Source organism: Puma concolor, chromosome E2 (genome assembly GCF_028749965.1).
Source record: "Puma concolor isolate L17-30 chromosome E2, mPumCon1.1.hap2, whole genome shotgun sequence".
Classification (NCBI taxonomy): domain Eukaryota; kingdom Metazoa; phylum Chordata; class Mammalia; order Carnivora; family Felidae; genus Puma; species Puma concolor.
In genome coordinates this window covers 59,163,961-59,182,061 of record NC_141681.1, presented here as the reverse complement: position 1 = coordinate 59,182,061, position 18,101 = coordinate 59,163,961, and the positions used below count along the sequence as shown (strand labels likewise).

The window sequence follows — 18,101 nt, the reverse complement described above, 5'->3', positions numbered from 1 at the left end:
ACTCGCTGAGCACATCTGAACACAGCAGACTCTTCCCAAACCTCCAAGGCCATGAAAACAACAAAGAACTCTCGCTGCCTCTCCCCACCCGATTGTGAATGTATTCGTTACAGAGATTATGTGAGTGGATCCCAAGAACCCACAACACCATGTAGAATTCAGATCAGCTCATCACGCAGTGGTCAGATTAAGGTCAGAGTGTTAACACTGCTGGCTATCAACACCATCCTCCTACAGAACATGAATCTCCAGGGCCTGGTGCCATGACTGGACGTGGTAACTACTCACTAAATGTTAGTTGATTGACAGGGTGGTGGAAGGAAGGAAGAGAATTTGCATTTACGGAACGCAGGAAAGGGAAGTGTCTCTCCCAGATCACACAGCCTCTCTCTGTAAGAGGCCTGTAACTGGAACTGAAATTGGGCCGGCTCCCAGGCTAGGACCTCCCCCTGCCACTTCTGGTTCCGGGACCAGAGTCACTCTCTGGACTTGGGCTTGGCGGGGAACAGGCAGAGTGGCAGGGTCGCGTGGGGTCTGGTGAGACTCACATCTGGTCTGAAAGGTCTCAGGACCTCTGCTGTCGGGCGTTCTTCAGGGAGAGCAGAGCAAGGCCCCGGAGGGGGTGTTCCCCTTCCTGTAAGGCCTCTCGTGAGGAACCCATGATGGGGACCACAGAGCCTGGGCCATGTCACACCCTGTGCATGTGTCTGTCCTGTGGACTCTGAGGACTTTTAAGCTGTCTGCACCGCTGGGACCATGGGAGGCAGCGTCAGGACCCAGACCCTCACCGCCCTTCTGTGTCTCGGTGAGCTTTCTGGACAAGAGGAGGGATGGGTGGCTCCCGCCCTGCCCCCAGGCCCTGGGCCCTGAGAGACCTCAGGACTTGGGAGGCATGTTGGGGGCAGGACTTCTGGGGGCCAGAGAATGACCCCCGTGGTCATTGGACCTGACTGGGCCTGGAACAGCTACATGCGGGTGGGGTGACACTCTCACAGGGAACTCTCTTCCAGGGCTGTGTCGGGGTCCGTGGGACCAGGTACAGGCAAGTGAGTGCTCCCCAGACCTCCTGTTTCCACCCAACAACCCACTGGGCAGCTGGGGGGCACAGAGGGTCTGGGCTGATGGTGACCAGTCCGGGAGGGGCCTTGGGGTGACAGGTGGGAAACAGGGGAGAAGGGCACCCTTGCAATTCCCCATCTGACTCCTTTCCAGGGTACCTTCCCAAACCCTCCATCAGGGCTGACCCCAGCCCCAATGTCACCAGGGGGACCCCTGTGACCATCTGGTGCCAGGCATCTCTGCAGGCTGATGTCTACTATCTGTATAAAGAGAGGGTCTCTGAACCCACGTCCATGGAGATCTCACAGGAGTCCAGTGACAAGGCCAGTTTCTCCCTTGGATTCATGAGTCCGCACAATGCAGGGCGATACCAGTGTCAATATCACAGCAGGAACGGCTGGTCACAGCGGAGTGACCTTCTGCCCCTGATGGTGACAGGTAAGGCAGAAGGTGGCCCCTCCCCTGGGGCCCCTCCTCCAGGTGGAAGGGAACAGAGTGTGGCCTCAGGGGACTCTCGCTCACCGTCCACACTGGGGTACGTGGGGCGATGGCCCCTTTAACACTGCCCCTCCTTCTCCCTCAGGAGTGTACAACCCACCCTCCCTGTCAGCCATCCCAGGCCCTGTGGTGGCCTCAGGAGGGAACGTGTCCCTCTCCTGTAGCTCACCACATCCATGGCAAACCTTCCGTCTGCTGAAGGAGGGGGGAGCTGACGCGCCCCGACACCTGGAATTGAAGTTCCCTCGTGAGAAGAGGCAGGCACTGTTCCCTGTGGGCCCCGTGAGCACCTCCCATGGGGGGACCTACAGGTGCTACGTTTCTCCAGCTTCCTACCCGTATGTGTGGTCACTCCCCAGTGACCCTCTGCACCTTCAGGTCACAGGTGAGGAACCCCTGCACTGCCCTGCCCCACCTACTTCCTGGGCCCAAATGACTGACCTAAGCCGTGTGCCCAGTGGAGCCCTGGGGGTGATAGAAAGTGGGTGGGGCACTGGCCTCCTGAAGTCAGACGACACATGGAACTATGGTGGAGGGGGGGCGGTGCTCATGAGAGCCTCGCCTCAGGCCCTGGGGCCAATGTGGGGTGTGCATCCCCTGGTGCCTCTGTCCCCTCCCGTCCAGGCGCCTACAGGGAGCCCACCCTCCCAGCCCAGTTGGGCTCACTAGTGCAGCCTGGAGACAACCTGACCCTCCAGTGTCACTCTGAGGCTGGATTTGACACATTCACTCTGATGAAGGATGAGGGGCTCACACCTCCCATGTGTCTAGATGGGCAGCCCAGCCCAACTTCTCCCTGGGCTGTGTGACCCCCACCCACGGGGGCCAGTACAGATGTTACGGTGGACACAACCTCTCCTCCACATGGTCGGTCCCGAGTGCCCCCTTGGACATCCTGATCACAAGTGAGGAGCCCCCTCCCCTTGACCAGTCTGTTCAGGACCCTGGACACATGGTCACTGCTTGGGGTGATGGGATCCAGGCGGAGAGTCAGAAGCAGAGGCTGAGATGGGGCTGTGGTCTAAGGAAAGAGACTGAGAAACGGACAGTGAGGGCCAAGGAAATAAAGGACACTCATAAGAGAGACAAGAGGAGCTGAAAGGGAGTCACACAGAGTCCCAGCAGAGAGGACAGTCATCACCCAGCTCAGGGTCAAGGGTGTGTGAAGGGGGAAGCAGATCTATACAGGTCATGAATTTTCCTCCCATAGGCCTGTACAGGAAACCGTCCCTCTCGGCCCAGCCGGGGCCCTCAGTGTCCTGGGGAGAGAATGTGACCCTGCAGTGTCGCTCGGAAATCTGGCTCGACGCCTTCTACCTGTCCAAGGAGGGGTCACCTGCTCCTCCCCAGCACATTCGTCTGCAGGACACAACTGCACCTTATCAGGTCAACTTCAACATGAGTCCTGTGACCTCAGACCATGAGGGGACCTACAGGTGCTACGCCTCATCCAGCACCTCTCCCTACTTGTTGTCACACCCCAGTGACCCCCTGGAGCTGCTGGTCTCAGGTGAGGAACCCAGACTTTGTGTCCATTTTGGACCCAGACACTTGGGTCACCGCCCTGTTACGAGACAGCTTTGGGATGGGATGGGGAGGAGGAATAACAGGGGGATCAGCCACCGGGTGATCCCTCCCCACAGGGGATGGAAAAGATGGGGAGCCCCATGCCATCTCCATGTGTTACCACCACAAGAGGGATGGGGCAGCACCAGGTGGTTGCAGGGAGGAGACTGAAGAGTTTAAAGGACGAGCTTTGAGCAGAGCAGTGGTGCTGAGGGGGACATGAGGACCACAACCCACAGCCTCCTTCCTGTTCCAGACAGCATTAGGAGTCTGCAGAGCGTCACCTCCATGGGCAATCCTCATGTCTGCCAGGAACAGAATCTTCTTAGCCTAGAGGAAACACAGCCTCCCCAGTCCTAGGCTGAACTTTGCTTTTCCTCTGCACTTCGAATATTTACAGAGAGGCCGTTCCCACAGGACCTGGGGCCAGGGGAGGTGGGAAGTGAAGGGAGGGGCCTCAAGTGTGCAGCAGCATTGAGCTCATTGGTGCCCACTGGGTGGTAGTCAGTGTGAGGGGAAATGCATGAGGGAGAAGAAGCCCATTTGAGTGCTGAGAAAAGAGCAGACTCCGCCTCTGTCCTTGGTGCTGATATCTAGAAACTAAGAGGATCATGGCACCTATGGAAATAGGTCCACAATATGAAGGGCAGAGGAGGGGCGTCTCTCATTTTCTGGTCAGGAGGATGGGGGTTCACTGGAAGTCATAACGCAGGTTGTGTCAGTTCAGCCACTCTTCACTGAGTCATTGACAAAATCCTATTCAGATCTGAGAGTTTGTTCTCTCAGTTGTCAAAGGCAGAATCCCATCCCCAATTTAAAAGACTAAAACGGTTCTGAACTTTGGTGTCAGTAAATTCGGTGGAATTCCTCTCTCTTGGGACTTCAGTAATCACTGACATTTTTTTGAAAGGAAGGAGGGAAAGGCTGGATTTCTCCCCAATTTCCGTGAGCACCCGATTGTCAGCTGGATCAGGCCATCCTCCAAAACATCTTTCATAAGATTTCATGTTTCCTATTCTCTCCTCCCATCTGAGTGGTACTTGTTATTTCTTGATATTTCTGTCGTCATTTGATCAAAGCCTATCTCATATCTGTAGATCTCTATATTTTTGTTCATGTGTCCATCTGCATTTTTATTTTGTCATTTATCTTTATTTTGCATTTCTTATCAGTCTTCATACCTAGATGACAAACTGAATAATTAGAAGCAATGTGAGTTATGGTAATCCTCGCTCCTAGAAAAATGCCTGATGTGTGGTGTAGAATCCATCATTTATTTTCAAAAAGAATAAATTGATAGTCAAAGAATAAAACTGCTTTGGAAATAATACAGTCACAAATCAGGGATGATAAGGAGCTGGCTGATGTGAAGGAATGATAAGGTATCCAGACTTTCACTCCATCACACTCCTGATTCTCAGAGCAAAATGAAGCCTCAAATGTTTATTTTTTGCCTCCTAATTAGATGGAAGATGAGACGCTGGAGATGCTTCCCTCCAGGCGTTGAGATTGTCATTAGCTAGTTTCAGGGACTCCCTCGACATGAGAGAAGAGATTACTTATGCATTCCTATGTCTCCTCAACCACACTCTATTTTTGACTCTCATGAGTAGTTGATACCCTCAGCCCATCACAAAACAAGCCAGACTCCAAGAAGATGAGTGAGGAGAAATTCTTGATTATGGCACTGGGCTGACAGGTTCAAATTCTGTCAATGAATGCAGGTGACACAGTGGACACGCAGGCATCCCAGCATGATTTCAGTCTGCCCTGATCACAACAATCACTTTGTCCACATTCGCTAGCCTCAAACAGCCAAGATTACACAGCAGAGAATCTCATCTGAATGGATGACATTTCTGAGTTCCATCAGCTCAGAGCCAGCCTTTAGGAAAGCCTGAGACAGTGACAAATGTGTGGATCTGGAGGCCTCCAAAGAGGAGGGTCCAGCCCAGGAGAGGGTGGAAAGAGCAGGGGCTTCCACACCAGGTGTCCCTGATTCTGCAGTTTCAGCGGAGATGAGAGTTAGGTGGGCTGGATGAGGTGTGGGTGAATGAGGATGATCATGAGTAGACAGAGGCCTCCTACTCACCTCCTGATGCCTCTATCTCAGAATCTGAACCGTGGTGTCAGCCTCCATGAGACACTCCCCTAGAGAAGAGCCTTCCCTCCTGTGGGCACCATTCTGTTGCCCCCTGTGCAGACCTGGGGGCCTTTGTGCCACTCGGGGCACAACAGAGACCAAGTGGGGGCACACACAGCTCCCAGGAGTAATTTAGTCACCTGTTTGCTTTTTTAAAAATCTTTTTATTAATTTGTCTATTTTGGGTTTGTTTGGTTTTAAATGTTATTTACTATAATTTTTATTTTATATTTCTAAGAAGTCAATTATTTTTCAATGGAACCCTTCTGACTTACTGATAATAATTACATCCATCACAAGAAAATTGAAATCTCGCTTCTTAATTTTCAGACTATACATATATTTTATTTGCATTAAATACCACATGATACCGATATCAACGTAAAATGTTAAGATGGATGTGAAGGTCTTTTTAAGGAAATACCTTCTTTTATCACTCAAATTATTTTCAGGCAAACACAGCAAAAATTTCTATTTTCTAAGCATAGAATTACTGACTTATCTATTTCAGTTTATTTTTCCATTACTTCAGGGGCTTATTAGGGAAAAAATCATTTTTAAACAACAAACAAGGAATTTTTTCCAGACAACTGAACATCTCATGAACAATTATGTTTTCTCCCTGAATTTGGCCATGGTGAGATACACTGAAGGCTCTTGACTTGTTCTATGACATCTATCATTCAAACACTCTGATGACATATGTCATTCATTCTTTTTTTTTTTTTCAATTTAATGTTTATTTATTTTTGAGAGAGAGAGACAGAGTGCAAGTGGGAGAGGGGCATGGAGAGAGGGAGACACAGAATCTGAAGCAGGCTCCAGGCTCCAAGCTATCAGCACAGAGCCTGACATGGGGCTTGAACTCACAAACTGTGAGATCATGACCTGAGCTGAAGTCGGACACTTAACTGACTGAGTTACCCAGGCACCTAATTCTTACTTTCTGAATTATATAAGCTTACTCAAAATTTTTACATGGAGATTATAAAAAGCAGCGACCTGAAATTGGTTTTTGTTTTTTGAAATCATTTTTTTTTTTCATTTTTAGGTCAAAGCAGTTAAAATATAGTTGAAGGACTACCTAAATTTTTTGCTCACCCAGTTTGCTAACACCACTGATTTTCTCTTCCTTACGACTTTGAGATCAAGACTGTGATGTCTTTGGTTCTGGACATTTATATGGAGAGAAGAGAGGTTATATTTTAAGATAAAAATCAAATAATTAGTCCTCTCTCCTTGAACCCTTACAGCAGTTTCTAGAGTTCTTCATGGCAGATAAAGAGAGAAACACAAGGAAAGAGTGAGATGAGTAGGAAGAGGTGAAAGAGGAGGAATTGAAGGAGGAGGAGAAGGATGGTAATAATATTGATGATGATGAATATGACGGTGGTGATTATGACAGTGGTCACAGTCATGATGATGGTGGTGTTGATAGCAATGATGATGGTGATGATGTTGAATATGATGGTGGTTATTTTGATAGTGGCCATGATGATGATGACGGTGGTGATGGTGATGATGGTGGTGATGGTGATGATGGTGATGATGATGATGATAATGATGGTGATGATGTGGAATATGCTGATAATGGTGATGAATATGATGATAATGGTGGTGGTGATGATAATGAAGGTGATGATACCAATTATGATGATGATGAAGCTGGTGATGATGATGGTGATGATGAACATGGTGGTGGTAATGACCATGATTGTAGTTATGGTGATAATGATGCTGATGATGGCAGTGATGGTGATTATGGTGATGATGGTGATGATGGGATGGTGATGATAATGGTGATGATGGAACTTCCCTCATCTATCTTGTCATACCTGGTCCATTTCGTGTCACCAGGCCCCTACATGCCACCTCCCTGTTCTCTTCTAGACCCTCATACAACCACAGACATGGCTTCATTCCTTACTGAAGAGCATGCTTAGAACTTTTTGGGGACTTGCTCTCCCCAAAGCCTGTGACTCACCTTCTCTGGTCCTCATGTGACTCCCTTCAGTCTTCTCCTATTAAGGATTAAGCTGAAATGTCACCTCCAAGTGAGGCCTTCTCTGTGACACTGTTCAGAACTACCTGCATACATAGACTCACAGAGAATCACAATCCAAGGCAGAAATACCATTTAATGTCCCACTAAGTTGATAACACCATTTAGAACATATTATGAATCTGCATATGTGTGTGTATGTGTCACACTGTAAGTATACCTACCTATATGAAGAATGATTTAATGAAAGAACATCTGGATGAGGAATTTGCAAGTGAAGATTGAAAGTCTGACCTGGAGGAAGGAAGCTGCTGGAGACAGAGTGAAAGGGAACCTGCCCCAGAGTTTCAACCTTCTGTGCACCTGAAATTCAGGTTCCCGTGAAAACCAACCCCTCATCCATGGATCCTGGGTGCTCAGTTGTTGAATAAATACAAGCTTTTACACCTACAACTTCCCTTGCATGGTCCTGTACCTAGAACGAACAGGAGAATACAGAGGTTCAAGTGTTTCTGCACAGCAAAGCTCTGCTCCAAAAAGTCAGAAGAAAGTTGCAATTCACAAAACACAGGGAGACAGAAATAATCCAATGAGAACAGAGGGTATGCTTAGGGACTACATAATAGTTATATCATGAGAAGTGGGGGAGATAGAAGAACCCACAGGCCAGGGGATAAGTTTGAGTTCATTCAGCTTCTCACCTTCCCCCACTTTTTATTTGTTCCCCAAAGCAGCTGACGCCATCCTCCCATCACAGAACAAGTCAGACCCCAACAGTGGTGAGTAGGCGAACCTGTCATGGGACTGGTGTGGAATGTGAAGTCTTGTCAAGAAGAGGCGGGTGCTCTGAGTGGACATCCAGCATCAGGACAATTTTTGTCTCCCTGACCTCAGTGTCCTCTTTTTTCTTCAATTCCTAGACTCCCACTCCAAAGATTACACAGTGGAGAATCTCATCCGCATGGGCATGGCTGGCTTGATTCTGGTGGTCCTTGGGATTCTACTATTTTGGGATCACTCCAGTCAAAGGAGAATCCAAGATGAGGCCAGGAGGTAAACACAAGAGACAACAATGCCAACAGTTAGTGTGCCCGGGAATTTCTGCAATAGTATGTGGGCCCTGTGCCATGTGAACTCCTCCCTCGTCATTGTGAGGAGGAGGACTCATGGCTCATGTACAGGGAAAATGCCTGGACTGTTCTGCCATTAAACTGTGGACTCTCTTTCCCAACCATGGTTGGGTTGTCTTGACTGGCTCTTTTCTTTCTCCTTTCGCTGAAACCAGCTTATATCCCACATTGTAGATATCACTCCCCACCTCCATATACCATCACGCTCTGGCACAGTTTTAGATAATCCATTTTCCTCCACTTCTAATCACCATGTACCTTGAGGTCCATGAAGAGGTCTCCATCCCTTCAGTTCAGATAGTGCAGGCTGTCTTATTTTATTTTATTTTTTGAGATTATCAAATGGATTATTTATTTATTTATTTTTAATACGGAATTTATTGTCACATTGGCTTCCATACAACACCCGGTGCTCATCCCAACAGGTGCCCTCCTTAATGCCCATCACCCACCCTCCCCTCCCTCCCACCCCCCCATCAACCCTCAGTTTATTCTCAGTTTTTAAGAGTCTCTTATGGTTTGCCTCCCTCTCTCTCTAACTTTTTTTTTTTTCCTTCCCTTCCCCCATGGTCTTCTGTTAAGTTTCTCAGGATCCACAAAAGAGAGAAAACATATGGTATCTGTATTTCTCTGTATGACTTATTTCACTTAGCATAACACTCTCCAGTTCCATCCACATTGCTACAAAAGGCCAGATTTCATTCTTTCTCATTGCCGAGTAGTATTCCATTGTATATATAAACCACAATTTCTTTATCCATTCATCAGCTGATGGACATTTAGGCTCTTTCCATAATTTGGCTATTGTTGAAAGTGCTGCCATAAACATTGGGGTGCAAGTGCCCCCATGCATCAGCACTCTTGTATCCCTTGGGTAAATTCCTAGCAGTGCTATTGCTGGGTCATAGGGTAGATCTATTTTTAATTTTCTGAGGAACCTCCACACTGTTTTCCAGAGTGGCTGCACCAGTTTGCATTCCCACCAACAGTGCAAGAGGGTTCCCGTTTCTCCACATTTTCCTGATTTGTTCATTTTAGCCACTCCAACTGGCGTGAGGTGATATCTCAGTGTGGTTTTGATTTGTATTTCCCTGATGAGGAGTGATGTTGAGCATCTTTTCATGTACCTGTTGGCCATCTGGATGTCTTCTTTCGAGAAGTGTCTATTCATGTTTTAATGCAGGCTGTTTTAAAGAATCATAAATCAGCTAAAAAGATGCAGCCTGAATGAGATAAATCCACAAAATACCCAACAACTTCTATGCATCGCTTCACTTCCATCACCTGGTCTGCACTGCCTCTGAGAAACCCACTGTGCAAAATGCTAATTTGTGGCATTGACCAGTGTCTCTGGTGTATCTTCTCCCTTCATAAGCAATAACAAAGTGCCACTGTGAGGTCTCGATGGGGAGCCATGTGCAGAACTGATGTCACAAAACAGTACAAGCCAACATAGGATCCCTTTAATGCCACTCTGCTGGCCCCAAAGTGCACTGGTGTTTCCCAGTATTTGATGTGTAATGTAACAATTGTTTCTACTTCTGTTTATGGCACAGTTTCGGTGAAATCACAAGACCGAAGCTCCAGCACATCCAGATGAGATGCAAAGAGAAAAAGTATAATATCAATCATGGGAGAGGGACGTGAGCACACTACCTAATACATTACTTGTAGGATGCAAGTTACATGAAATTGAGAGACAGGATTATACTTCTCTCCTTACAGCGAGAGACACATAGCTGTGATCTCTTGTAGCTTGAACTACAAATTTTACTAGCTGTGTACTACTGCTCTTGTAGCTGTGAACTACAAACTTTAGAGAATATTATACATACATACCAGAATTATTTCACAAGAACACTGACAAGAGATACTCATATTAACCAAAAATCATCATCAGATTATATGCACAGGCAAGAAAAGAGGAAACACAGAAAACTTATGACCTATGTAGGATGTACAAAATTGTACATTCTATATCTGTAAAAATACACCAATAGATTGCAAATGATCATGTATTTTTATGTTCAAACATGAGAGTGAAAATGTAAGATTATGAAAACCAGGATTATTCTATCCTCATTTAATATGATCTTATCTTATTGATGACATCTATGAAGACCTTATTTCCAAAAAACATGTATTCACAGGTACCTGGGATGAAGACTTGAATGTATCATTTGGGTGACATAATTCAATCACAAAAGCAACCCAATATACACAGGGATGAATTAAGCAGAGAAGGTGCAATATTTACATGTTAGGGTTTTTTTTTTTTTTTTAATATGCTGAAAGAAATTTGAAAAGACCTAAGTCAATGGAATGGCATCCCAGGATCACAGCTTGTAAGAAGTGATGTGGTAAAAGTGATGATACCTACTCTCCCAGGCAATCTACCAGATCAATTCAATCCCTATAAAAGTCCCAAAGGCTGTTTCAGCAGAAATGAAAAAGACAAATCTTTAATGCAAAGTTTGCAAAAGGGGGCACCTCAGTGGCTCGGTCGGTTCAGCGTATGACTTCGGCTCAGGTCAATATCTCACAGTTCATGAGTTGGAGCACCACATCGGGCTCACTGCTGTCAGCGTAGAGCCTGCTTCAGATTCTGTCTCCCTCTCTCTCTGCCCCTACCCTGCTTGCTCTCTCTCAAAAATAAACAAACATGTTTAAAAAACTTTGCAAAAGACTCACAATGCCCAAAATCTAGAAAAGGGTGAAGTTGGAGAACACACTTCTTGATTTCAAACTTACTAAAAACAGTGTAATCAAACAGGGTGCTATTGGCATCAACACAGATACACTGATGCATGGAACATTTTTGGAGTATAAGATATAAACCTATACATATGATAAGTTGATAAGTTGACTTTTGACAAGGGTACCAAGACCATTCAGTGAATAAAGAATAATCTCTTCCACAAATTTGTTGGGAAAACTGGATATCCACCTGCAAGAGAATGAAGCTGGATCCTTACACATTACACACAAAAATTAGCTGTAAATAGATTGATATAAGAGCTCAAGTTCTACAGTCCGACAGAAGAACATAGACTAAACTTTCATAACTTTGACTTGGCAACAGTTCCTTCGATATCACACCAAAAAGATAAGTAGTAAAAGAAACAAAACAAATCAATTGAATTTCATCAAAATTAAATATATATGTGCAGTCGAAAGTGGAAAAGACAGGGGTGCCTGGGTGGCTGAGTTGGTTGAGCGTTCGACTTTGGCTCAGGTCATGATCTCACAGTTCATGAGTTCGAGCCCCGCATCTGGCTCTGTGCAGACAGCTAGGAGCCTGAAGTCAGCTTCGAGTTCTGTGTCTCCCTCTCTCTCTGCCCCTCCCCCACTCACATTCTGTCTTTCTCTCAAAAATGAATAAACACTAAAAAAATTAAAGAAAGTGGAAAAGACAGCCTATAAAATAGTAAGAAATATTTACAAACCAAATATCTAACCAGAGAGTAGTATTCACAATATATAAAGAACACCTTTAACTCAACAGCAAAAACAAACAAAAAATCAACTTAAAAAATTAGTCAAGTGGCTTGAACAGACATTTTCACAAACAGGATACACAAATGGGCAGCAAGCATATGAAAAGAATCTCAGCTGATTCATCATTAGGAAATTCAAATAAAAGCACAATGAGATACGACTTCGCTCCCACTATATTGGCTATATAATTTGGAAAAAAATACAAGTGTCATTGAGGATGTGGAGGAATCTGAACCCTCACATTTTGCTTTTGGAAATGTGAAATGGATCGGCCACTGTGGAAAACCCTTTGGCAGGTCATTAAAAAGTTAAACCCAGAATTACCATATAACCAGGAAATTTCACTTCTAGGCATAAGTTTTAGTTCTGCAACATAGATAATTCTAGAAATCCCTGTGTAACCACATGCCGGTAGCGAACAATATGTTAGTGGAACAGAAACCTGCAAAGAGAGTAGATCTCATGATAAGTGCTCTTACCACAATGAAAAACAGAAATAAAAAAGAATTGCATACAAGTCATCAAGCACACAGTTATGCATGTATGCTTACAAACGACTCACAAGAGACAAAAAGTGTCAATAATCCAAATGTCCACCAACAGATATATGGATGAACAAACAAACAAAATGAAAATATGCATTAATTGCCTCCAATTTGTGCTTTGCACCAAGTGAAAGACAGGATTCACAGTCTGGACAAAGAGCTAATTGTCTGGGGGACAAGAGGCAGTGAGGAGGCAGGAATGACTCAGGTTTTGATGGAGAGAAGGTACTGCTGTTACAGGAAGACTAGGTCAGAGAGAGAAAGTGTGAAAGAGAAACAAACCTACAAACCCAAGCCCAGATCCAGGGGTGGTTCCCTCTGCAAGTCAGTGAACAGTATTATAAAAGTGTTCCCCATCCTACTTCTCTTGGGGTCACCCAGCCTGTGACAGCCCCATTGGGTCCTCCTGTCAACCGAGGCAGGTGTGGAACACCTCTCAATTCCTCACTCCCACATCTCACATGATGACAGTCCAGACAGCTCTGCCCTGGAACCCTCTTTCCATGACCCTCTCCAGCACCACAGTAAAGCACAAAGACTCAAGACATCATGTTGGAGTTACCATATCAGCTTCCTTCTGGTCCCCACTCCAGACCTCACCCCTTGATGAACTGTTTTATTCTCATGATCCCAAACATGCCTGTCTCGACCCTCCTCTATACAAAACCTACCCACTTGTCTCCACCTTCCTCCCATGAGACCCACGTGTCTATACCTGATACTCCACGTGCTGATGACCAGGCAGGGCCTGTTTCTCCCCACAGGCAAACTCACCCCAGTTCACCTCCTCCCTCCCCAGACACCACACACACTAGGTTATAATTATACATGTGTCCTCCTGGGATGTACTCACTGAGCCCATCTGAACACAGCAGACTACTTCCCAAACCTCTGAGGCCCTGAAAACAACAAAGAACTCTCGCTGCCTCTTCCCACTCAGCTATGAATGTATTTGTTACAGGGAGTGTGTGAGTGGATCCCAAGAACCCACAACACCACGTGGAATGCAGATCGGCTCATCACACAGTGGTTAGATTAAGGTCAGAGGGTTAACACTGCTGGCTATCAACACCATCCTCCTACAGAACATGAATCTCCAGTGCTTGGTGACATGACCAGATGTGATAACTACTCACTAAACGTTGGTTGTTTCCCAGGGTGGTGGAAAGAAGGAAGAAACTTTCCATTTACAGAACTCAGGAAAGGAAAGTGTCTCACCCAGATCACACAGCCTCTACAAGAGGCACAGGCAGAACTAGAACTGAAATTGGACCGACTCCCGGGCCCGGTTCTCCCTCCCCCACGTCGTGCTCCAGTACCAAATTCACTGTCTGGACTTGGGCTTGGTGGGGAGCAGGCAGAATTGGGGTCTTGTGAGACTCACGTCTGGTTTGAAAGGTCACAGGGCCTCTGCCCTACAATTTTTAACTGAGATGGAGGTCATCAATACGGACATGAGTGTTACTTCAGAGATAGGATCCAACCACTTCCCATTCGACGGTAGTGTGGGCATCCTATGGGTCTTGGTCCAAGATTGAACTGTAACTAGCATGCCTGGCCTCCTCTTGGCCCCCAGTGAGGGGATTTTGAGAAAGTTCATGATGAAAAAGTAGCTCCCCGTTCCTGTGGAATTTCTACATCAAAATTCCTCATATATGACATTCTGTGAATCTGTTCTTTCTGATCCTGTTATCCCCTCATGTGAGTAAGAAAGGATGAAAGAAGCTACAAAACAACAACCAGAACAACTAATTAAATGGCAGTAGTAAGTCTTCACATATCAGCAACCACTTCCAACGTAAATGGATTATCAAAAGACAGCATGACTGAGGGACAGAAAGAAATAACATCCAACTATAGGCTGCCTACGGAAGACTCACTTCAGCTTCAAGTCACAGGATGACTGAAAGGGAAAGGAGGTGCAGTGCAGTGAAAGCACAGATAATAAACGTTGTGAGAATGTAAGGTGTACAAGTGTTGATTGACTCCACCATGGCTTTAGCAAACTCCTCCCTCACATCACATAATTACCATCTCTTTATTTGTGGTGAGAATATTGAAGATCTATTCTCTAAGCAGCTTACAAGGATTTAATACAGTATTATTCCCTATAATCACTATGCTCTGCATTACATCTCCAGAATTCATTCATCTTATAACCGGAGCCTTGTACCCTTTGACCATCATCTCCCCATTTCCCCCAGCCACACTGCCCCTGCTAAACACCACTTTACTCTTCTTTGTTTCTGCTTCTAGGAGCTTAACTTTTTAAAATTCCACACATAAGTGAAATCATACATTATTTATTTGTCTTTCTCTGTCTGATCTGTTTCACTTAGTATAATGCCCTCAAGGTCCACCCTTGTTCCTGCACATGGCAGGAATTCTTTCTTTCTCGTGACTGAATAAGATAGATAGATAGATAGATAGATAGATAGATGGATAGATGGATAGATGGATAGATAGATAGGTAGGTAGATAGATAGATAATGTACCACATATTTTTATCCATTCATCCATTGATGGGCATTAACGGATATTGTTGTTTCCAGGTCTCGGCTATATGTTCGTGGGAGTGTAGACACCTCTTCAAGATCCTGTTTTCATTTCCTTTGGATACATACCCAAAAGTGAGATTAACAGAATATCTAGAAGTTCCATTTTTAATTTTTTTGGAAAACTCCATATTGCTTTCCATACTTGGCTCCACCAAGGTATAGTCTCACCAACAGTGTACGGGATCTTCTTTTCTCTACATCTTCACCAGCATTGTTGTCTCTTCTCTCTTTGATAATGGCCATACTGGTGTGAGGTGATATCTCATGGCAGGTTTGATTTGCATTTCTTTGGTGATTAGCAACATCCAAAGTATTACTGACTGACATTTCTCAAGTAGACTCCAGAACTCTCCCAGCGCTGTTTATGTTCATGGGTAGCTGTCCAGTTGTTGATCTTTGCAGGGGGACAGAGTCTGTGGTCTCCACGTCACCATTTCTGTGACATCACTCTGAGCATGTATGATTTCTCCTTTTTTTAAAAAATGTTTATTTATTGGGGCGCCTGGGTGGCTCAGTCAGTTAAGCCTTCAACTTCAGCTCGGGTCATGATCTCACAGTTCTTGGGTTTGAGCTGACAGGTTTGAGCTGTGCTGACAACTCAGAGCCTGGAACCTGCTTCAGATTCTGTGTCTCCCTCTCTACCCTCCCCTGCTCATGCTCTTTCTTCTCTGTCTCTCAAAAATAAATAAACGTCAAAAAAATGTTTATTTATTTACTTTGAGAGAGACAGAAAGCCTGAACATGGAAGGAGCAGAGAGAGAGAGGAGAGAGAGAATCCCAAGGAGACCCCACACTGTCAGCACAGAGCCCCATGTGGGCCTCAAACACATGAGATCATGACCTGAACCAAAATCAACAGTTAGATGCTTAAACCACTGAGCCACCCAGGCACCCATGTACTGTCTATTCATAAATAAATTTCCTTTGCATCCACAGATTCGATCTTACAAATGTTGCATTAAGTTTCCAATTATGTATTGATTTATGCCTTACATAGTTCAAGGAGATGTGATTAGATCAATTGTAGTTCATAAGTGCTGCATCTTATATGTGAACGAATTATTTAAACAGAAAAAAAAAAACTTCTTTATAAAAGCATTTTTGTTTTATATTCAATTTTGGTTATAGCTAGCAGCTAATTTCACTAAATAATAATAATAACACCACAGACCGACACACTTTATTGATTTAGAACATGTTTAATGATTTTGTTTTAGATGAGATTTATTGTGAGTACATTTGAGTCTTCTTATGGAGATGGTGATTTGATCTAATCCTTGAGGAGATGAGTTAATCTGTGGATGTGTGGTAATATGTTAACACTTTTGAATTATCACTGCCACTTTACTGAAGGACTGGTTTATTATGTATTAAGATACCCTGCCTCTCATAGATTACTTTTTTTTTTCAACGTTTATTTATTTTTGGGACAGAGAGAGACAGAGCATGAACGGGGGAGGGGCAGAGAGAGAGGGAGACACAGAATCGGAAACAGGCTCCAGGCTCTGAGCCATCAGCCCAGAGCCTGACGCGGGGCTCGAACTCATGGACCGCGAGATCGTGACCTGGCTGAAGTCGGAAGCTTAACCGACTGCGCCACCCAGGCGCCCCCTCTCATAGCTTACTTTTGACTGTCCAGCCTTCTTTTTGTTAGATGAAGATTTACATGTTTTCCAAACAAGCAAAGATAAAAAGGAGAGAAACAAGAAAACCCCAGACTCCTAAATACAGAGACAAACTGGTGGTTGCTGAAAGGGAGGTGGTGAAGGGATTAAGAACACACCCTGATGAACACTGAGTAATGGACAGAATTGTTGAATCATTATACTGGACACTTGACACTAAAGTAACTCCGTATGTTAATTCTACCTGAATTTAAAAATACAAATTTAAATTAAAAAATAAACAATTAGCTGAAAAGAAGATTTTTTTGTTTTGTTTTCTACAATTACAGTTTGAAAGCTATACATTGTACCTTTTTTTTCAATATATGAAATTTATTGTCAAATTGGTTTCCATACAACACCCAGTGCTCATCCCAAAAGGTGTCCTCCTCAATACCCATCCCCCACCCTCCCCTCCCTCCCACCCCCCATCAACCCTCAGTTTGTTCTCAGTTTTTAAGAGTCTCTTATGCTTTGGCTCTCTCCCACTCTAACCTCTTTTTGTTTTTTTCCTTCCCCTCCCCCATGGGTTTCTGTTAAGTTTCTCAGGATCCACATAAGAGTGAAAACATATGGTATCTGTCTTTCTCTGTATGGCTTATTTCACTTAGCATAACACTCTCCAGTTCCATCCACGTTGCTACAAAGGGCCATATTTCATTCTTTCTCATTGCCCTGTAGTACTCCATTGTGTATATAAACCACAATTTCTTTATCCATTCATCAGTTGATGGACATTTAGGCTCTTTCCATAATTTGGCTATTGTTGAGAGTGCTGCTATAAACATTGGGGTACAAGTGCCCCTATGCATCAGTACTCCTGTATCCCTTGGGTAAATTCCTAGCAGTGCTATTGCTGGGTCATAGGGTAGGTCTATTTTTAATTTTCTGAGGAACCTCCACACTGTTTTCCAGAGTGGCTGCACCAGTTTGCATTCCCACCAACAGTGCAAGAGGGTTCCTGTTTCTCCACATCCTCTCCAGCATCTATAGTCTCCTGATTTGTTCATTTTGGCCACTCTGACTGGTGTGAGGTGATATCTGAGTGGTTTTGATTTGTATTTCCCTGATGAGGAGTGACGTTGAGCATCTTTTCATGTGCCTGTTGGCCATCCGGATGTCTTCTTTAGAGAAGTGTCTATTCATGTTTTCTGCCCATTTCTTCACTGGGTTATTTGTTTTTCGGGTGTGGAGTTTGGTGAGCTCTTTATAGATTTTGGATACTAGCCCTTTGTCCGATATGTCATTTGCAAATATCTTTTCCCATTCTGTTGGTTGCCTTTTAGTTTTGTTGGTTGTTTCCTTTGCTGTGCAGAAGCTTTTTATCTTCATAAGGTCCCAGTAATTCATTTTTGCTTTTAATTCTCTTGCCTTTGGGGATGTGTCGAGTAAGAGATTGCTACGGCTGAGGTCAGAGAAGTCTTTTCCTGCTTTCTCC

General features: G+C 44.8%; 1 protein-coding gene across 1 annotated transcript; it reads left to right on the top strand.

The window, feature by feature from the left end:
* Positions 1-463: 463 nt before the first annotated feature.
* On the top strand, positions 464-8,504 carry LOC112851114 (leukocyte immunoglobulin-like receptor subfamily A member 6). Its single transcript, XM_025914652.2, is given in 9 exon segments — positions 464-805; positions 1,011-1,046; positions 1,213-1,497; positions 1,643-1,942; positions 2,182-2,340; positions 2,343-2,462; positions 2,768-3,067; positions 8,000-8,047; positions 8,189-8,504. Coding segments are annotated over 9 exon segments (1,434 nt in total). The 5' UTR covers positions 464-756; the 3' UTR covers positions 8,326-8,504.
* The last annotated feature ends 9,597 nt before the right edge of the window (positions 8,505-18,101 follow it).